This window comes from Emydura macquarii, unplaced genomic scaffold (assembly GCF_026122565.2).
Source record: "Emydura macquarii macquarii isolate MOO-44397 ecotype Brisbane River unplaced genomic scaffold, CSIRO-AGI_Emac_v2 contig_1027, whole genome shotgun sequence".
Classification (NCBI taxonomy): Eukaryota; Metazoa; Chordata; order Testudines; family Chelidae; genus Emydura; species Emydura macquarii.
The window spans coordinates 1,594,363-1,616,987 of NW_027131164.1; the positions used below are offsets into that span (position 1 = coordinate 1,594,363).

General features: G+C 38.8%; 1 protein-coding gene across 9 annotated transcripts; it reads right to left on the bottom strand.

The window, feature by feature from the left end:
* Nucleotides 1-330: 330 nt before the first annotated feature.
* On the bottom strand, nt 331-22,400 carry UBXN2A (UBX domain protein 2A). 9 transcript variants are annotated; one of them, XM_067544695.1, is made up of 8 exons: nt 22,308-22,381; nt 19,361-19,418; nt 18,333-18,386; nt 16,150-16,282; nt 10,476-10,585; nt 8,027-8,164; nt 4,020-4,181; nt 331-1,581 (listed from the first exon to the last, which is right to left on the bottom strand). In XM_067544695.1, the coding sequence occupies exons 3-8, from the start codon at nt 18,371-18,373 to the stop codon at nt 1,389-1,391; spliced, it is 777 nt and encodes a 258-aa protein (XP_067400796.1). In that variant the 5' UTR covers nt 18,374-18,386; nt 19,361-19,418; nt 22,308-22,381; the 3' UTR covers nt 331-1,388. The 9 variants fall into 9 exon arrangements, with proteins under 9 accessions (XP_067400796.1, XP_067400797.1, XP_067400798.1 ...); XM_067544696.1 differs by lacking the exon at nt 22,308-22,381 and adding an exon at nt 21,383-21,508; XM_067544697.1 differs by lacking the exon at nt 19,361-19,418 and having other exon boundaries at nt 22,308-22,400.
* Between the last annotated feature and the right edge of the window lie 225 nt (nt 22,401-22,625).

Sequence of the window (22,625 nt, forward strand, 5' to 3'; positions counted from 1 at the left end):
TAAAAGTATTAAACCAAACCATTTCCCCTTTTGAATGCAGCACAAAATCAGTTACTCTTCATTGAAGGCTCCAGGAAAGTCAGATCTAATGGACCTTTATGGCTGCATTCACAAATCCGCACACTTAGTTTTTCATCCAAACTGTATAGCAAAATTGTACTAAAAATTCTACCATCCTTATATTGATTTCTCAATAGTAAAATATGGAACACTAACTGTAGTTGGCCATAGGTATACGAATTAAAAGCAGATGATGGGCATATTTTATAAGTTGCAAAATAAAACAAACAAGCAGAAAGTGAGGATCATTATAAAGGACAAACAAATGAATGGAGAAGACGGAAACCGCTTTATTGCCAAATAAGGATTTTAAAGTGTTATTGGAAGACTTACATGTGCAAATTAACTTTGCCTTATCTGGCAATTCTGGGATAGATGGAGGTTTGTATTTTCACTACATATATTTCTCTGAAACCATCTTTCATCTACAATTAGTACTACTGGGTCATGCTTGTGTCTTATAGGTGTCAGAATGGATTCCGATGTTAGTCGTACAAGTAGTTCAAGCACACTGGTAATGACATTTCATGTCTTGGTGATGGGAACAGAGCTGCCAGTGAGGCAAGCAGCTACTTCAACCATTTGGAATAGCAATCTCAGGAGCTTACGTTGAAGCACCTCATGTACAGTATGCAATGGACCCAACTCATTCCTGTCTTGAGATGTTCTCATGTGCACAGGTGTAATAATGCAGGCTTTGAAAGGGAAGTCCCAAAATTTAGGTTTTGTTGAATTCCAGTAATTTCTTCAAAAATAAGAGTTTCTATGGAAATAGTGAAAAGTGTTTAAATGTAAGCCTGTCATTGAAGCATACGTAGTGTATAAACATTAGTGCAAGAGAATCACAACCTGAAATTGACTGACAGGAACATAAGTGAAAAAATAAAATTATTAAATTACACTTAAATTTTCACTCAAGTTGTTGTTAGTAACACAAGTCTTTTAGAATCATGATTTTAACCCAAACATCCCTTTAAAAGGCCATCAGTGCTTTCTAGCTAAGATGAACTTAGATGAAAGGCCCAGTCTTACAAGGTTACATTATTGCCTGTCTCTAAATACTGAAATGCTTAGAAAATACCTCACGCTACAGCAGAGCACACGCATTTTGCTCTTTAAGAAGAGTGCAGCTTTGTGGCGATGATACAGTGCATCCAGATACTGCTGTTCAAGTTTTTTTTGGTTTTGTCTAGTTTAGTTCAACAACATGTGGCCTTTTGGTGAGTTGAAAGCTAATTTGTTTGGGTACGTCTTTATGGTTTTTTGGCCATTTCTTGCAGCAGCAGTTCTACTGTCATCATATTCAAGGTACCGTTAAAAACCAAAGACTATGAAAAACTTCTGAAAGGCTCAGTTGTTTTCTGAAGTCTCTGAACAATAACAGCATTCTGCAAATTAGCTTCCTCCAAAGTGAGAGTTTCATCCAGCAGTTCTAGGAAGGGAAGAGATGTGGTCAGGCTGAAGGGAACACTTCCTTGCGATCCTTGATATTTTGTTATGAAGTCTCTGACATGGCTTATTCTGAAAAGGAAAAAGAAAATTCAGCAAGTTAAAATGTTTCTAAACATTTGAGTCAACTGTTTTCAAGGGGATGACCCAGAAACTGCATGCTAGCTCAACACTACAAATTCCTTAGCGCCTTCATTTTGGTTTATCCTTAATTCTGCACATAAAATACCCTGAAATTCTACCTGCTCTGTGACTTCAGGCCTGTCACCTAGGACTCTTCACATGCACTAAATTCATGTTAGATATGGAAGTTGTGGAATTTACACCTTAACTATTTATGGTCAGAAGCACATAACTATTTTTCCCTTATCCCAAACCTTAACCCAAGCATAGCAGTACACGTGCTTCTGGCCCTTTTCTGTCCCTCCAATGAAAAAATGTGTGTAGGATGATAATGGTTAAGGATTCTGTGGTGCCATAAAGGCAATTTCCTTAAATTTGCCTTAATATTTCTAAAAGTTATTTTTAACTACTGTGCATGTATATGTACCACAGAAGCTCAACGGGGCACTAGCACAAATACAAGTTATGATGGAATAATTGTTTTAAACATTTTCTGACAATAAGATCATGTGAAGGCAGCTGCTGTTCACAAGTTCCAAGTAGGACGATGTGTCTGATAAGAGGGGTATGAAGAACTGCTAAGATGAATATATTTGCACTAGGATGAAAACTTATGGAATTTCAATTCCAAACCCCCATAGGCCACTTTTGGCTGCAGGCCACAGTTGGGAACCTCTGATTTAAAGAGACCTTTAGAGACAGTGAATACTAACAAACGGATCCTGTCAGACTTCTTGTATCTTGTTGCATTCAGAGACAGCTTGCAACTACTAAGCCTTCCTTAGTCTGCCATCCTGACTGGGCATAAACCAATATGCAGTGTACTAGAGAGAGCAATACAACCTGAATTGGTGTTGAAGGTAACCTTATGATCATTTTAATTGCTTCAGAGAGAGATATGGCACAAGATATTCATTCTACATATTACACTGTTGTGCTATCAGCATAGTAAATTATAGGAAAAGATCACTGAAGATTGCAGTTCTATGACCCAATCTCCTTTAGTAGCTGATTCTACTTTCCCCTAAAATTTGTGTATACACTTCTGACTTATCACAGCGACTTGACACCCAATAGACCTATTACACCAATAGACCTATTACCCACAGGCTGGTGTGAAGTGTTCCACCCAGGATATCAGAACTGACATCTAGATGAGTGCTCTCCCCCCTGCAGGATGCTGTGATTCTATCAGTGGTCTGACCCTGGATCCTGCTCAGGGGTTACTTTTAAAATTTGGATCACCTCCCATAACTCCCTTTGACTGCTGAGAGAGACAGGGAACATTATTTGTCACTTGTTTTCCTCGCTTTACTTCACTCTCCCAGCTGATGCAAGGCTGGGTGAGGTTTCCACTATTGTTCTTTTCCCTCAGCTTCCTGGCTGCTTTGTGGGGGTGTGCATTTCTGCTACTCTACCTCTCCCCCTCCAGCCTCAGTTTTTCAGCCCTTCTCCCTGGCAGAATCAATCTGAATCTACCCAGATCATTGCTGCTATTGGGAACCCTGTGGACAGCAATGAAAGTTGAGATTCTGGTCCTTTTCACCTCTGCTGAAGCTTGGGAAAGTATGAGCAACAACGAACCTGAATCCTCTTCCGAAGCCTGCAGACACTGGGTTAACCTTTCAGATGTGAACTGATGCTATCGCTGAAGCCACTAAGGCTAGAAAAATTATTTAATTTTAAGAATGAAATCTTAGGCACTTAGACATTCATGGCATTTACCAGGAAGTGCTTCCTAATTGACCTAGACAAGTGGATTTTTCAAGTCTTCATACTGGTTGTGAATTCCATCCCATCCTCACCTGCCACTAGCCTTTAATCCCAGCTATGAGCTGCTTTTAGTAAAGAATTTCTCCTCCAAAGAATTTGTCTGAATTTCCTGTAAGACACTTGTCTTTTTGATGGCAGATGATCTTAAAAACAAATGAGCTGTATAAAAACAAACAAATAAAAAACACCACCACAGTACAAAACTGTACTGCCCCTAAAAGATCTCCAATAACAAAACCTGCATCAAGGAATTATAGATACTTCAAAAACACTTAACTTTCAGCAAAATGACAAAAATCCAACAGCTATGCCTTAATAAACTGCTATAATGCAGATCTAGATCCATTAACTTGGCAGTCAGTTACAGTCATTGGCAGTTATGCTTTGTTTTCGCTCCTGCTGCACACACTTACATAAAGAACTTGACCAGTTTTTCCTACAGGCTTGGAAGGACAAAAATGTCATTTTTATTTTTGTGTATCTGAGAGGAACTCAGATGATGAGGGGCTACATAAGTACTTACAACATTTCTGGACTGATTAGTATAAAAGGGTTAATGAGGAAAAATTGGTTAATGCTTTATATATATATAAACTGTGATAAGATGATCTTACCTATGAGAAATATTAAATTTTTGTACTATCCTTTCCCCATCTGCTAACCAGATTTGGATATTAGTGATTGGTTCCAAATCGCTTAGTGTTACTGAAGGAAGAGGTCTTTTGTTCTCAGCTTCAAGGTCATTTTTCACTTTAGAAATTATTCTTGGAGTTGCACTGAAAAGAAGAGCCAACCAAGTTTATGCATTCCACATACAATCATAAACTAGAACAGTCATTGCATCATATTTTTTGACCAAATTCAAATATTTCTATGAGGTTCTAAATCCTGTCAGATTGTACTAACAACTCATATGCAGCAAGCCTAGGAATATAAATTGAGGTTGAAGCTTTACTAGACAAATGCAAAAACTCTTCACCTTGATAACTTCAAACATGATGTTAAGGGAGACAATATCCTATTTCTGTATAAAGAACGTTTTAAATAATTATTTAAGACATTGAGAGAGATTTAAGTGATGAAGATAATATGTAGTATTAAATCCCTAAAAAAAGAGGACTTGATGCTCCTTTGCCTATGCTTCCTTCCCTTGGAGGAATAAATACTTTCAGGAGTTTGACTGAAGAATTTGCAGGCTAACAGTAATTTGTTAGAGGTCTTAAATGTGATGTGTGTGGTACTTATACTTTTTTTTTGTTTAAACAAAAAAATAGATTACACATCACCATTAGTGATATGTACTGTGCTCTAAAAGTGGTAGAATAAATCTCTAAAAATTGAAATAAAGACTAGCCCTAGATCTTATAATTTATAAACATACTTGCAATAAGTGGTCCACCAAGGTAATAATTTCAGATATTAAGGGTTAAATATAGCTTCCTCTGTTTATGTGGCCTAACCTTTTGTTGTATCATGGCCGATAGATTACAACTATATACAACATGTAATGCTGATCAGAAATATATTGCACTTAGATTACAAATAGTTAGGTTTAGGTAAAACACTAAGAGGTACAATGGAAAACTAAAGTCTTACAGGTTAATTTAACTTATTCAAAATCAGTATTAATATCACTTGTCAGCAGCCATCCATCTCTACTGATCCACTTTTTTACTCTCTGTTCTCATATCCTGTTTCTTTTTTTTTGTTGTTGTTGCTCTTGCTTAATGTTAAAGCACCTAATTAAACTGCAGTGGTTTTCCAGACCATGAAAATAAATGATGAGTGAGCAGGATTGATGGAGAACAGAATTACATCTAAATCTAACAATTGGCAACTTCAGCTACCCATGTATGAAGTGGTCCAGCTGTCTTGTGAAAATGCGATTGAGAAGCAATGTTTTGGCACCTTATGTAACTTATTCTTAGAACAGTTAGTTCTAGTGCACAAAAAATAATTCAAAAGCTACCAAATGGTTAGCCAAGTATGGGGAATAAATCGAAAAGCTAATTTAGCCTAGTTTTCAAATGTTTTGCTGTACCTAGAATCACCCTCTTGCAAAATTGATGTGTAAAAGCCCTCTAGTGGCTGGAAATTAGGCTAAAATCCAAGAGCAAAAAAATAAGTTATCCTGATTTTGAAGAAACATCATTGCTTTTAAAAGCATGTTCATTTTACATTCTTTTAAGAACCTCATAAATTAAAGATGAAAAAGACATTAGACCCTTTGATCTATCCCCTACCAATGTAAGATTGCTCCCTATAGTAAATTTTCTAGTGCTTTGTCCAGTCTAATGGTAAAAAGGTTTATGACACACATTGTTTTACCCTAGTGACATGGCAAATCTACTTTTGCCACAAGGGATTTTAGTTAATGTACTTCTAACCTGTAATTTTGAAGTTACATTTTAAGCTTACCAGGATTCAGAACCAAGCTTTTCTATTACAAATCAGAAAACCATTAAATGCAGTGGTGAAACAGCAGCACACTAAGTTACAGACAATACAGAATAATAATATATTATTAATGGTGTAACTAATGGGTAAAGTATTTTAATGGACTCAAAACTAGGTCTCATCAAGCTCTCCTGCATAGCAAAAGAGAAAAAGATACAGTAGTTCAGCTCAATATTTTTCACTATATATATGTAACATACTGGTTCCAATCCTGGCATCTCATCTTTCAGTAGAAACTTTGCCTGAAGAAATAATTGAGATGTGCGCCTAGACCAGGATTATAAAATTTGCCCTGCCACATCTTCTATTGCCAGGAATTAGCCCAAACAGAAGTGTTGGCAGCACGTTGTCCAGTTGTATGTTTGGTTGTCTCTACAATTCCTTTTTAAATTCTCTGAGTACACTACACAACTGCAAGTGTGGAAAGTAAAGGCTTGTCTACACTTGAAACACTGCAGCTCTGCTGCCATAGCATTTCGTGTAGACACTACCTATGTCAATGGGAGGAGTTTTCCTGTCAACCTAGTTCTCTCTACACTGGGTGTTAGGTCAGCTTACTACGCTGCTCAGGGGTGTGGATTTTTCACGTCTCTGAAAGACACAGCTGGGTCAACCTATATTTTTTAGCATAGACCAGGCCTAAGTTGTATAGTGCAGCTGAAGTCACACTGGAGCAGACCTTGGACTGTTGCATTAGTAGCCCACAATTCCCCATCTGTCCCTTCCTATACCTATATCAGTGAATATAGCACCCTTCCTCTCAGTAGTAATGAATACCTGCCTTTACGAATCACAAGATTCTACAAGATAGCAAGTGTTAATTTATGAAAGCAAGTGCATGACACCCACTTCACCCACCCTCAAGTGCGGCCCTATGTTTCGAAGACAATCATGATATTTGCTACTCTTACAAAAACACAACAAGCGCCAATATATTATTGATTCGACTAATAGAAAAAGACCCAGACATTTTAACTTAGCTTGAACAACAAAATAAAATGCTGAGCAAGTGGTAAAATGTTTCGTATGAAACTAGTAAGCAGAATGCACAGAAGTTTAAGAATAGCAGATTTTATCTTGTCTGGTGGAAGGCAGGATCACTACTTGCTGAAGGCATAACAAAGCAATACAAATAACTGAACAACCCTGTTTTTTGTCACTTAACTTGGCAATCTGTGTCAGCCATTTAGTCAAATTCCAGCACTTTTCAGGCCAGATTTTGTTTTTTCCCATTTATCTCACTTCTGGTGCCCAATATTTGTGCAGCTAGTTGCATTCATATTTGCCCAAAGTTTTGCCACTGCCAGGAGAAAAACCACAGATGAGATCCTTGTACCAATGCAAGTCCTTGTATCAATGCATTTTCTCCTCCATATCTGACCAAGACAGACATTTTAAACAAGTTGTTTCATTTGTGTGAAACACTATGAAGCTTTGATATAACTAGATTAAAAAAAGGTGTTAATTACCGACTCTGAGGTAAGGACTTAGCTTCCATAAAAATATATATGGCACTTAGCTAACAATCAGACCTGATCAGGATTGTGAAAAACCATCTACTTATTACAATATTTTAGCTCACAGAGCTCTCACTAATTCACTTAGAATCACAAGAGTGGCTATCAATTGTAAATATGTATGTTCCTTTTATTTCCATTTGTCAAAGGATTGTGCTGACAATTAGCAAGCAGGAGCTCCTGGTAAGCCTGTCCTCAATATCAATCCTCTAAACCACAATGCCATTTCTGGTGTTTATACACTCAGTCTAGTTTTAAAGCTACCATTAGATTTTCTGCACTAAAGAGTTGGGGATTAAAAAGAAAAATAAATCAATTTAATGTGTGATCTGAAGTCATTTTAACACAATTTTACTGAGATAAATTGCATAGCTGAATATGAAGGAACTTGCTAATTTAATCAAAATCTTCTTGCTCCTTGAAGTCCTGACCTCTCAGTGAATGCCATATTTCCCCTTTCCTCATAGATTGTGCCTTGCATAGGTTGCTTTTAAAGAGGAAATTCAGTGTTTCTAATTAAATCGTTGTATAGCAGGAGGTCATTGGAGAAAATACTGCTATAGATATCACACAAAGGATGAAAATATGAATTATCATTTCCCTACCTCAACGCACTCAGAAGGCAAACATCCCATCAGACCACTCACCTGCCTAACCGATAACCTTGTCCAGAGAAGGGGTGAAATACTGGCTTCCTTGACGCATACACCTCATCTTTCTTATCTTCCACCTTCACGTCTACCTCATCATTATCAAAAGCCTTTTGTAATTCAAATGGCAACTCCCTTTTAAAAAAGTCAAATACAGACAAAATTAAAATAAGGTTTTCAGTATGCGAAGTGGAATCAGTAAAGAAAATTTAGTCTAAAAACTGAAACATAGCCCTGAATAACGTGTGGCTGGCTTATCCGTACAAAAGGAGTTAGTAATATTGCAATTATTTTACTAACACATTTTCAGCATAATTTGTAAATCACACTAATGAGATAGACATCTAGGAGGGTGGTGAAGCACTGTAATGGGTTACCTGGGGGGAGGAGGAGGGTACTCCATCTTTAGAGGTTTTTAAGCTGCGGCTTGAGAAAGCCCTGGCTGGGATGATTTAGCTGAGGTTAGTCCTGCTTTGAGCAAGGGGTTGGATTAGATGACCTCCTGAGGTCCCTTCCAACTCTAACACTATGATTCTATGATCCATTGCAAAGTATTGACTTGTGAGTTAACTAGTAAGTGAACAACTTGAAAGCAAAGACAACACATGGATATTGTGTAGACTACAGTTTAGTTTTAAAAGATACCATTAAGTGTCAAATGCTATGAAATGTAACACCATTATCTTTAATAAAAATAGTGAAATGTTAATACCAGACATCATTACAGCATGGTAATTTTTTTGTGATGGAATAAGACCACCTTCCTGGTGAAGAATTCCTTTTTAAGGTAGACAGTACGGAAACCAATTTGATTAACTAGGTGTAACTACAGACTAAGCAAAATAAGATATGTATTTTAGTATTTTCTATAGAGTATCACTGTAATATCTATGCTCTTTAGTGGACTAAAACATTGTTTGGCTAGCAATATTCTATTCAGATTTAACAACCTTCCAGGGAACACCTAAATGCTTACAGCTCATAATTATTTCACTAGAAAAGAAACTTGCCTACCCACCCCTGGCAGCACATGGGTATTTATAGATTAAGTGTTATGTACTCTCCCAGCTAATGACAGGCTGCTCATTGTGATTATGGATAGGAGCACGTATCCTTGTAGGCTGCATTCACAGAGGAGAATATTTCATAAAAATGCTATAAAATTGATGTTTTTGAAGTATTGCTAAAACTGAATTAGACCTGAAACAATGTGGAAAGGAAGATTTGTAATTTAAAAGACAATGGCTAAATTAATTCATATAGCTGTAAAAAAAAAAAGTTACCTTGATTTAGATTTTGCTTAAATAGTGAATTAGTATGGGGGAAAGGTGACTGACTGAAACCCAGACCAACCGTAAGTTTTATAAAAATTCATGGGCAGTGGTTGCAGATATTCCCCCCTCCAATGTCCCACCAACATACCTCACACCTGATCAGGCAAGAACACGCTGAGCATCCACAGCCACAATGAAAGCACCTCTTGAGTACTGAGCCCTGAAGTTAATAATGCAAATCTGTTTCATATAGCAGTTTAGCTGTAGCTACCGGCAGGCACTTGGTCTAGTCCTCTATTCTGTATTGTAACTTTAGAATAAGAGCTTCAAGGCAGGGATTCTGTTTTGTCTATTTCAGGATTTTAAGTGTGTAACCATAGCATCTAAAAGCTACTATATTGGTTGGACATTAATTCTTGAAGTGTTAGAGTATGTCTACCCTACAGCAGCCACAGTGGCACAGCTACAGTGCTGCAGCACCATACTGTACATGGTTCCTAGATTGACAGAAGGGTTTCTTCCTCATCAATGTAGCTAATTCACCTCTCTGAGAGGTGGTAGCTGGGTCAACAGAACTCTTGCAACATAGCTGCAACCTATAACGGGAGCTAGGTTGACCTAAATACGTCTCACAGAGCTCAACATTTTTCACAGTCCTGGGCAATGTAGCTAGGTCAATTTAATTTTTAGGTGTAGACCAGGCATTAGGTTATGTCTGCACTGCAGCTGGGAGGTGTGATTTTCAGCATGGGTAGACAGCTCAGTTCTATCAACTTGAGCTAACACGCTAAAGATAGCAGTATGACCGTTGTGGCACAGACAAAGGCTTGAGCTCACTAACCAACCTCAGACCCAGGGAACGGGGCAGGCTTGGATTCAGGTGACTAACCTGAGCTGCCGACTGTGCTGCAACATCTACACTTATTTTAAGTGTTCTAGCTTGAGCTGACTCTGTCTACCTGTGCTGGCAAAAACACCTTCCAGCTGCAGTGTAGACATACCCTTGATGGCCAGTATACATCTAGACAACTGCAGTATACATTCATACAGAGCTGTTGTCGTGTATAAGCAAGTATAAAGCGTGTTACATGTTCATGCAGCATTAGCATATAAGCGAAGCACTGTACAAAGTGCATTAACACAATCTGGCTCAGTAGACAAAGCTCACTTGCCCTTTTTTAATTGAGTCCAAGAACTGCTGGTTTGCAACATCTGTGTAGCTCCTGAGTCCACCGTCATTTACTGTAAATCCATTTTTCCATAATTTAATAATTACATCAGCCTGTGAAGTAAGAACAATGAAGTCATGGGAAAACATAATTCAATATACTAGCATCTCTTTAGGATTTTAGCTCATCCACTCAAGGGACTGAAAATTACATAGGCACAAGTCTTGCTATAATGCATCGTAGGCCCAGTGCCCGTACGAAACACAGCAACAGGAAGGGACAGAAGTGACATTTCTAATGTCTACATATCTCCATTTCTAGACCTGACAGCAGAAGACCGTACGCTGCTGAAAAGCAGAATAAGAATGGTAAATGGAATTTGGGTCAAAGTTCACAAGGCAAGACTTTATCAAACATCACTCCAGTTACCATCTTGCTCTTATCACCCCATGCCACATTGTGGCAACTAGAATTATCGAACTCCTATCTTGAGAAATGCTAGATCTAGAATCCTATGTTTTGCATCATTGAACAATCTGCTTTCACTTCATTCTGAGAGGTGGGGTCGACAGAGATTACAGCACAAGATTTCTGCAGCTAATTCCCACTGATTTGCTCTGTAATCTTGGACAAGCCACTTGAAGCCTGTCTCTGTTCGCTTACCTAATCTTTAGATAAAAGGTGCTATATAAACAGGTTATTAGACAGAAAGGCTACTTAACAATAAGTATAATTGGAGTCAAATTGTCCCACAAACTCATGATAGTTTTATATGCAAAAGCTTGATCCACTGAATCTACTTCTACCCTTGTCCCCAAAGATCACAAATCTAGAAGGTGTGTGTAAGAGTTTAGTCCTGCCTACAGACGACATGAGCCTTTTTCCACAATTAAACTACCAGGAGAGGCTAAACTACATACAGCTAGCGGTCAAGGGAAAATGCAGGTAAGCTAAGTGATCAATTAAGACTAAAGTCGGACAACTTTTTGTGGAAATTTAGAACGTAGGTGTAAAAAAAAAAAAAAATCAGTCACCTTATCCATATGAAAGGGTCAGCCATCAGGACTTGAATCTCACTGATCCTCCTGGCAGATATCAACACTACTAGGAATGCAGTGTCTACAGATTGCTTGCTACACAATCTTATGTTTGTGACTTGCAGAATTTGTGGCCCTCCCAGAGAGCGATGCAAACCCGAATCTGTTAAGGCACCATTGTACCATGATCCAGGCAGAAAGCTTTAGAGATTTCATGCTGCTCAGACAAAAGATCTGAAAGTGCCAGGAGCTTAACTGTATGCTCTAAGGCAGTTGTTCTCACCTCTTCCATACTGGTATCCACTTTTCCATAGCAGAATTCCCCCACTCCAGAAGCCTGCTTCCATTTAGCAGTATGGGTTGGACAGGGTGAGCCCAACCACCTAATACCTGTGGATGACCCCCAAGTTGAGAAACCAGGCACCCAAGCTGGAAGACCAAGTACCAGAACCAACATGTCCAATGGGAAGTTTATTCAACTAGAGCCTTGTCCTACCTATTCTGGATGACTGTTCAAAGTAAGGATATTGGAGAGAATACATACAAAAATCTTTTATCCATACCAGAAATAGTATGTGTCAGGAAAAAGTTCCTTTAGACTGACATTTAATTTATAAATACCGTGGGGAGTTCAGATATACACAAAATCTTTGTTCTTTCATGAACTGAAATGGAGTAAGTTTTCATACTCCACAAGTCATTTAAAATATTGCCAGAGCACGTGACAATTTCAAAAGCTTATTTAAACTGTGTAATTTGTAGACATTGCACTATTGTCCGATACATTTTTCCAATATCAATAAAACTCAGAGGAGGATTTTACCTGGAGTCTATTCATAGAGGGTATGTCTTCACTGCCACAGAAGCAGGCATCGATGCAGTGGCATCGATTGAGCGGGTCTGCACAGACCCGCTCATTCAACTGGAGTGCGCTCTCTCCAGTCGACTGAATTAGTCCACCTCCCCGAAAGGAGTAAGGCTGCACTGACAGGAAAGCGTCTCTCGTTGATGCAATGCTGTGAAGATGCCACACTACATGGATGTAAGTAAGTCGACGGGAGATACACAAGTTAAGTTACATAGCTTGTGTATCTCCCGTCAACCACTGCTGCCAATGTAGACCAGCCCATGGTATGGCATTTAGAAAGGTATTTGGTCATCCAAATCTACTGACTATTGAAATAGTCTTGACAGATACCTGGGCAGTTGGCCACACTTACAGTATATAAAATATTAAGTACCAGTGCAGAATTCAAATCAGTTTTCAACTAACAGGAAATTAATGTGAATTAGGTTTGAAGTTGTGTCAAATTAGAAGTGTGTGCCAAACCTGCACAGTGTTTTGCAAAGACTGGTTTGTTATGCAAACAGGTATCTTAGAAGCTGTTTGATGAGAAGAATCCCTCTTTGCTTCCCCCATCACCCCCATGGGACTCTTCTCCTTTGGGAATACACCTATTTAAGGATGATTTACAGCAATTTTTAGCATACATAATAGGCATGTGGCAATTCTCCAAAAAGAGCCATTTGTTGGAGTTTAAAGTACCCCTCCTACATGCACCCACCTTACGTATCATTTGAAAGCTTATTTTATCTCCATTTAGATGAGGTATGACATACAGCTGTCAAGTGGTGCCATAAGCCTGTAGGCAAATTGAAACAATGGTACCCAACCTGAGAAATTATCATTTTTTGCACAATTCCAGAAATGCTGCAATACGACTATGACTACAGTTTTTACTGTGTAAGTTAATTTCAACACCTTAATGTGGTGATTATTGGTCAAAGTTACCGAACAACAATGTATTAAAAGATTTTTATTGGTTTTGCATGAGCAAGTATTTTTTTCCGGCAATGATAAAGCTGTTTAACAAAAAAGGCAAATATCAATATTTTGCAGTAAACTAATGCAAAATGTTTTCACAACACATTCTTAGTTGTCAAAATAGCTGAAAAGTGAATATAATAGTTTTCTATATTTTCAATGGAAATTTGGTGACCAGAGTGAGACTGAATTGATGGTTGTGCACCAATAGCAGTAGCTTGCGTGCCCAGTTTGTACTGCATAGAAGGTAGATATAAGTGTAGTGAATTCCTAATACAGTGCTTCTCCATTTGTAAGCTTTTGTACAGTCTGCTGGTAGAAGGTTTTAATTTGTAATTGTCTATGCATGCATATCAAGCCTTTGAAATATTCTAGAAACTATCTTTTAATTCAGTGACACTTATGCACAGGTCAGTATTAGTATTAAAGATGATAAAACAGCTTCATATTGGGCTTCAATCAAAGTGCTAACAAAACAAAAACGGCAATTTTAATACTAACATATAGATCTAATTTAGCACAAGTTTGTATACTTGTACAAAATGAAAAATGGTGGTAGTGGTGGTGCATTGCTAACAACATACTTTGGGTATTTTACCTGTACAGGAAAGTTACAGAATATGTAGACATGAGGATACAAACACCTCAAAGAGAAAAAGACTCTCCACAAACTTTGAGAAGTGGGTTATTTGTCAAGAAAATCAAAAGAACGTAAACCTGTCAGAAGCCACCAGAACTAGACAGAATTATGTGGTGCTGGCAGCAGAAACCAGGAGAGATTAATTGTATTGGCAGCTACTGGAAGAATTTTCTAGTTTAGATGATGTGAAACCAATACTCTGTGACAGGGGTCGCTTTTAGAAATACACAAGCAAGTCGAACTTGTCATGTCAGAGTTGTATTGAACCAGGAAAGAAAACAGAATTTGAATCTGATCAGAGAGCATTATGTTCACCTGCTCCTACAGCCACCAGAGTAAGCATGTCCTTCAGCCATTGGTCCTGTTACATTGTCTGCTTGAGAAAACAAGAAAAAAATTTTTAAAAAAAGAGAGAGAAAAGGTAGGTGAGGCAATACCTTTTATTGGACAAACTTCTGTTGGTGAGGCAGACAAGCTTTCGAGCTTACACAGAGCTCTTCTTCAAGTTTGGGAAAATGAAGACCTGAAGAAGAGCTCTGTGTAAGCTCGAAAGCTTGTCTGCCTCACCAACAAAAGTTGGTCCAATAAAAGCTATTGCCTCACCTACCTTGTCTCTCTAATATCCTGGGAGCAACACAGCTACACCACCACTTCATAAAATAGAAACATTTGAGAGAGCAACCAATCTAAGAGAGGCTAAAAAATATCACCAGCGCTATTACATTTCAAGGATACCTGTACAAATTTATTATTAGATTTGTTTCACCCTTTAGACTGCTGTTCTCTCAAAGACATCCAGAGTTATGTCTTGAAATAATACAGTCATAAAACAGGAATGAATAAAAATATTTAAAAATGATAATTTTAACATACTGATGGAGTCATTGTTTATGGTAATGGCACAACATAATACCTTACATCAAAGCAGACATAATAAGTATTCAAATGATGTCTGATTTGGAGGAGAGGACATGTAGAGAGGGTACATTAAGTCACCAAATTGGTGGCATCTGTGGCTCACTTACAAGTGGGTATACTTCACATAAAGAGAGTAGGACACCCAGACAAATTTCACTAGATTACACTCCTTTACAAATACTTTTTCTATGTCAAGGCACAGTATCAAGACTCTTGCCACCTCCAAATTCCTCCTCAGAATGTCCTTAGTTCAAAAGGCCTATTAACTCCTCTCCCTCCCAACTCCCGTGCAAAGATAGGGAGTGTGAGAGAGAGGAAACAAGACAGATGGAGCTACAGACCAGTGCCAAGCATCCCACTATCACATCTCCCAAAAAGAATTTGTACCTATTTAAATCAATTTACAAACTGATTCAGCTAAATCCCTCAGGAGGACACTCTTACACTGATTCAAGGCACTTTCAAGTTAATTTAAGTGAAGTTGTTACTTTAACCAGTGTTCCAGACACTAAAGTAGCCCAAAACTGTCTGATTAACAGGCTTTTAGAATCCCTTATTCATGAGTCACTCCTTTTTAAAATTAGAGCGTGTGAAGACTTCGCTATTATTCTCATTAGCATAGTGGAGTTTTCTTCAACTAATTTAGGCACACCATAAAATAAGATCAATACATTTTGGAGGGAACATGTACGAAACGTTCTGTCATGTCTGTCCAACATCAAAACCTTGGGCTGCATACTCCTCTCTGCTATACATTGCAGTGAGGATGGAAAAACCTGCGTTTTGCCTCTGTGGAGCACCCTTCATCCAGTCCTGAGAAAAGAGGATTCACTACTCTAGTTCCACGAAGATCTGGTCTCCATGTCAAGTTGTCCTAGCTAACCAGCTGATGTCTACATGAAAGTCTGCTTGGTAATTACTGTTGTTACCTTACCTTCACCTTTTGCAGCTTCTAAGGATGTTAGTGGATAAGAAGAAGCGTGCACACGTGGGGTGTGTTAGCCAAGACAGTATGGGTCTTAAAAGAGCATTGTTTTTTGGTGGCTGTGATGGATGAAAAGAGGGGCTAGAGAGCAGCATGGAAGTGCAGGCCTGTTTATGGTAGAGGATTCTTCTGCATTGCTGTCTGCTTTCCCTGCAGCTCTGCAGGTAAACTAGGTAGAAACGCTGCTGGTTTTCCGGAATTTATACCCAGCATGATAGCATGTGTCTCCACTGTAGTCAATGTTTTGACAAATTAAAAGGCTAGCCACTTACTTGATTCTTAAGTTTAGTTGGTGACATGCATATAGCTCCAACCTTCTGAGCTTCTTCAAAAAGGTTATTAAAAAATTCACAGCTCTGCTCTGTACCATTGCGAATCTGGTCATCAGTTCCTTGTTTACACACCCTCCAAAATACAAAGCATTAAAAATAAATGAGACTCATTGTTTAAGGAGACACATTAAAGAACACACAGTCAGCCTAGAAATTCAGTACCAAAAGGTCTGTTCTTCCCCATATCCCACATATTTTGTAATTTGTTACAAAACAGCCTCTAGAACAGCCTTGTGGACGATTTGAATATGCTTTGTTTGCTGCATTATTCTTTTCATGAAAAGGCTCGGCCTGTAGCAAATTCAAATTATTATACTGTTCTTCTGATGTGCAAAGAGAGTACAAAGAGAATTAAATTAATCCATACTGAAGCTTCTAAATTTGGAATTCAACTCTATGACAGGGTGTATTCTCATCCTGTTACTATAGCAAGTCAGAAAACTGGTGCATCAGATTCAAGCTTGCCACTAACAAAAACAATAGCTGTTGTCTAAGGAGTCAGCTTTCACGGAGTCACTTCTGCAATAATATATGCAAAGTTCTTCATATATAAAACTCAAAAGCCACATTCAACAAGGATGTCTCCATATCAGTTATTCCCATGTTTACTTTTCTGATTATTTGCCCTTCACCCCCACATTCCTAAAACCTTTGTTACACTTGCAGTCTCTAGCACTGCAATTGATAACTGGGGAATAGCTGGCTCCCAGTGCTACTCTAGCCTATTGGAAGTATACAACAGAAGGCTTTGATTCTTTGGAGATGAGCACGGTGTGAAAGTCTAGGAAAACATTTTACTATCAAGTATAAATTTCTATCCACAGTGCTATGTTCAGAGTGTACTGGAACACAAACTCCTCTTTACTATGCTACTCTTTATTATTTACCTTTTCATTGACTACAATGTAGATTGTTCATCCTGAATGATTAATTAACCTTTTAGTTTAAGTTCTCAGATAGTCAAACGATGCATGATCCTTCTATGATAAGCATTACTGAGAATCTCAGACAAGTTAGCATGTCTGGATGTATTTTAAACAGTTCAAATAATCCCAACTCTTGGGAAAAATATTCAATTTTCTTTTACATAAATTAGGACTTCCCGTTAGAATGAACGTTCATGAAAAAATATTGTTCATTTGAAAGGCTTAGTATGATAATTAGGTCTGTTTATACAAACAGGCATCTTTATACTTACTGCACAAACTGCAATGATGACCAACATTAGCATAAAAATCTTGTTAGATACAAGATCAACATTTTTAAACAAAGTAAAACAGTTTTATTGGTTTAGTGACTCAAGAAAAAAAGTTATAATAATTCAAGTTCACCCCATTTTCATTACATCATTAGGAACAACTGTTCCTCTCCCCTCCGCGCACACACCTGCCAAAAGATCAAAGGAACTGAAAGCATTTGTTAAGACATTTACAATGTTTTTCCTTAAAACCTTAGGCTTTAATAGGCAGAAAAACTAGACATCTTCATATATAATGTAAGGGCTTCCAATGGGTCAAAGTAGAAAGGCAGATAGATTTATGAATTTACTTGTAAGCATAAATGTTCATGCAGGCACTGGGAAAGCTTCCACCCCTAGAATTTGTGATTGCAGTTATATGAAAAGCATTCTGCAAAAGCAATTCCCCTCTTCTACAAAAACTAAATGTACATGCAGCAGATGGACAAATTGAACACAGATCTTCAACACAGTCCTTTTGTCTTTAATTGCAAGTGTTCCTCAGTGCTTTATAATAAAAAGAACTCAGTGATGTGGGATAATAGGAGCAGAAACATTTGCTTGAACCAGCCAGTTAGTTATGGCAGCTTTGTACTTCAAGAGGCAGTGAGGAACAAACTAACAAGAGATATGCTAGTCTGGGGGGAGGAGGGAAAGGAGGATCATAAAATGTCACTGGATTTGATTTCAAACTTTCATTCCTGAAGGCAGGAGCCAAATAAAACATGTGCATATCAAATTGTAGTCACTAAATCAATAACATTTTCCATAAAACCTACTGAAGATTTGCTTTATTATTATTAATTAGTAATTAATGGTATGTTGAATTAATAAAAAGACTGAATAAGACAGCACAGAACCATGCAAAGAAAAAATAAGCACCTACCATTCTTCTTTTAAAGTTTCAATTTTGTCTACATCTTTCATGCTGCTGCTTCCCCTAATTACGAAAAGAAGATTTTTAAGAAACAGGGAAAATTCTTATCACACTTTTGAAGGCTATCAATTGTTTATAGTTTCTTTATGGTTAAGAGTTATTCTGTGTTGATACTTCACTTAGGAAGTTTTCAGATTCCTCTCTATATCTCTAGATAGTTCTTTGTTTTCCTATGGCTTCTAATTTGGTGATGAATACACCTACCACCCTTTTCAGTCTCAAACATTAGAAGGAAAAAGATTGGGTTAATACATTTTCTCAATGCACTAAAGAAAGAAAAAAAGGCAAAAATATCCCCTTGTTCTTAGGCTTGTTTAGAAAACAAATCATCCTTATTTTCACATTTAGTTTAAACTCATCTCTCGGATTTTGGCAGAAGTATCCGTCAGACAGCAGAAAACCATAATGTCACTGCAGGCATCCATTGTAATAGTTTATTGCCAACAATGACCTTCAATTTAACAGTGTGCATAAGCAAAAGATGCAGTGCCCTTCAATTTCCTCCCTTAGGGTTTCCCCAGTCTTCAATAAATTGGTGCAGTGTCCCAGAAACTAGCTATGTTAAGTCACGATTCCCATTGTACATGTGGCAAGAGACTAAATCCTGGATTTTCAAGCACTAAATAGACTACAGGATTAGTGTGCTGAGTCAACAGCATTGAAAAGTACCATATTGATCTTCTTGTGCTATCTCCTGATCTCTCTACAAAGAGATATTAAGCCACAAAAACACAATAAAAACACTAATCTGACAAGCCAATAATAGCAAAAAAATTCCAAGTGAGGTTGGAACCATGTTTAAAGACCCAATCCTGCAAAGTGCTGGGCACTACCAGGCTCCAAATCACCACACTGCATAGGTATTACAGAATAGATAACAATACCCACAATATTTCTGAAATAGCCAGGCAAAACCCAGAAGAGTTAAGATCAGTGTTCCTCCTCTAACTTACATTTCTCTTGCTTTTGAGGCTTACCAGATAGTGAAAGAAGAAAAACCACCATTGGCCAAAATACAGGACTCTCATTGGTTAACTAAATAGGATTATAAAAACAAACAGATATTTATGCTAATCAGGAGGATATTATTTTCTCTTCTTTACACATTAAACACCTAAACACCAAAGAAAATAACCAAAAAAGGTTTATAAGAGAAATGCACCCTCAAAAATAGCATATGCAGTCAATACTGCTGTAATAAGTTTCTAAATGTATTTACTTTTTTCTTTAACTGGTTATATTATGCAATATTTACTGTATCAGTCAAAGCACCACATTTAATGTCCCGTTAGCACTGTATATAAAATATCCTTGCTCCATTTTACAGAGCTTTAATAGCACATATATAAGCAAAGCCTATGCTAATGTATACAGTTTTGTTTATATATTTGACCTATCTAAAAATCTGCATTTTTTAAATATTGCATTATTAAAAACAACAAGATACATTTACTTCTATACATATTCAACTTTAAGTCTGGAATCCATGTAATTTGACAGTGATGAAAAACCAATGTTAAGGCTTAATTGCATGCTCTTTTGCAATATTATGTACAAATTCTAATCTCCTGTTAATTATCATTTTGTGAGTTTTTCCCATTGCAATTAATATTATACTCAAAGCTCTGCTTTTGTTGCTGCCACATCTTACTAACATTCCACAAAGACATGTAATCAGAATTGTTATAAGACATATGACACTCAGAAGCAAGTCTTCAAGCTTAAGTTTTTTTACTATGCTAAAGAGGCCTTGCATGTATACAAGCAATAAACAAATGTGTCCAGCTGGGAAAGACACACTTTGCTTTGAACAACGGAATAATTATTTAATTTTTAATACATTTTTATTATATTATATTAGTTATGTTTAGATTACATCTGTATTTAGTGTGAGATCTAGTGTGTCAAAATCTTTAACATTACAAGGAATTAGTGACTTGCACTCTAACAAATGTTGCTGGTAAAGAAGACTATGGCACAGAAGTGCTAACACTTTAGGTTTGTACTAAAGACAAATCAACCCAGTTCACACAAATAACTTCACTTAAGAGTCAAACTTTTGATTGGCATTTCTAGATCTCTCTCAAACTATAAAATTATCTTCAGTTTCACAAAAATGTGCACTTACACTTTAAGAACTTTTGAGCCAACAAAACAGGCACATCTACTTCACTGTAATGGTACCTGTAATTCATATCTTTCCTTCTTCATCATTTTCTTCATGTAAATTTACATCCTCACGTCTCTCAAATCCATCATTTAGATGCCAATCATGAGACTGGGGCCTCGGACGGTAAGGTCTTTGGAACAGGGACTTGTCATATGTGTTCTTGTGGGTACAATATTTCTAATAAAAATTATTTCTTGGTTGTCACTGGCTATCCTCCCATAAATTAAGTTTCAAGTGAGGAAAACAGTGAGACCCAACCTCATTGCTTCCCTTGTTTCAAAGACCAGTTACACTAACATAACTCCATATCTGGAGCGTAGGGTGTAGATACACTGATTTAAGTTTTTTTCCTTATGAGAAAGAAATGATGAGCATGAAAGGAAGAGCATGAACACTGCCTACAAATGCCTAATGCCTTTTTTGTTTTTAAGTAGAACTATGCTGGAAAATATTTTTAGTTTTCACACTCCATTTCTTGTCCTCTCCCCCTCTGGAAGAGGGAGGAAACAAGAAGTAAAAACCCAAGAACTTTTTGTTTTTTGAAAACAGAAATGTTGCTGATAACAAAACAAAAAACCCACGAAGTCTCAAACAAAACTTATGTCTTCCACATCTTCATTATGGTCAAAAAGTCACTGTGACAAAGAAGAGTTTTGACTAGCTCCTGTTAAAGTGACATGTATGCAATATCACAAATCATAAATTATCCAAATACACAGGCAGTTATCCCAATCTTTGATCATATAATTTTACAATCCTAACAAGATCAAAACCCATTTTCTGAACTGCCGAATGCCAAAAAAGATATAGTCAATAAAATTCCAACCACCTTAAATGCAAGTTGCCATCCATTTGTGTGATGCGACAGCCATGCAAGTCTCCAATGTACGGCATCCACTGCCAGAACCATCCCCTCAGATAAGATTTGTCTTCAGCAATAACAAGCAACCACAGCTCCGCCAGACACTTTTTAATGACTACTTTGTAGCGTCCTATTGACATTTAGCAAAACTACGCGCGGGTCACTTCAAGGGAATGCAAGCACCAGCACAGGGAAATATTATCAGGCTTGTGCATGCTGCCTTATTTTATTTACAACTACTCAGGCCTCCAAGAATAGCCAAGGACACCACCTCACCCTGCAGAGCAGCAAACCCGGAGGGAAGGAGAGACCGGCTCATCGCCCTGCTCTGACAAGCCGCAGCCACACGCACTTCCAGGGCAGAAGGGCGGGCGGTTAAATAATGCCCATGACCGCGGGCTGTGTGTGTGTGTCAAGGAGCAGGAAGAAATGAGACACTAGGCCGGTGTTACAGCGAGAGCCAAGGTCTCTCCCGAGCTCGGGGCCGCCTCAGTTTCCACGTCGCAGACTTGCGAGGGAGGGAGGCTGTTGCTGGGCGCGTCGCTGAGACTCCAGCCGAGCTCCCCGGGCTCTCTGGCGCAGCGGCAGCCGCCTGTGGCAGGCCAGCCCGGCCCCTCAGGGCTAAACGCGGCGGATTACGCCACACAACCCCCCCCCAGGCAGCACCTGCCCACACGCCCTCTGCGCAGGGATTACCGGCTCGGGGCACCCGGCTCCGCCCGCCGCACGCACGCACTCTTCAGCCGCTCCAGCCCGCGCAACGCAGAGCGACTCACTGACTGACTGACCCACCCACCTCGGACCGGCCCGGCCCGGCCCGGCCTCGCTCGCAGCGCACAGTCACGCCACTGCCGCCCCGTTCCGCAGCCGGCCTCCCCGCCCAGCCCCTCACCTGGCGCCGCAACGTCAATCACCCCCACCACCGGCCGGCTGACGGAAGGGCCGGAGACCGACCACCCCCCCCCCACTCGGGGGCGGGGCCCACTGCGCGCTCTCCCCTCACGTGACCTGCAGCGCTCTTTGTCCTCCGTTGCTCAGTGCGGATAGGGCGAGCTGCGGCGGGTGTCGAGTGCCTCCCTCCGTCCCGCAGCAATCACGGGCCACGGGGGGCCTTGCACCAGGTAGCTAAGGGCGTAGCTGGGACGCAAGCCGGAGGCTGGTTTTGTTCCTTATCTGCGCTATTGATTATCTTTGTATGGGGTTATCAGGC

What these genes read in the sequence shown, in the direction of transcription:
- UBXN2A (XM_067544692.1), bottom strand. Translation starts at nt 21,555, where the DNA reads ATGTCAATAGGACGCTACAAAGTAGTCATTAAAAAGTGTCTGGCGGAG. An exon ending in GATGGCAACTTGCATTTAAG is followed by an intron (nt 18,387 to 21,382) that starts GTGGTTGGAATT and finishes TTTCGTAATTAG; the next exon opens with GGGAAGCAGCAGCATGAAAG. An exon ending in ACTCAATTAAAAAAGGGCAA is followed by an intron (nt 8,161 to 10,471) that starts GTGAGCTTTGTC and finishes TTTAAAAGGGAG; the next exon opens with TTGCCATTTGAATTACAAAA.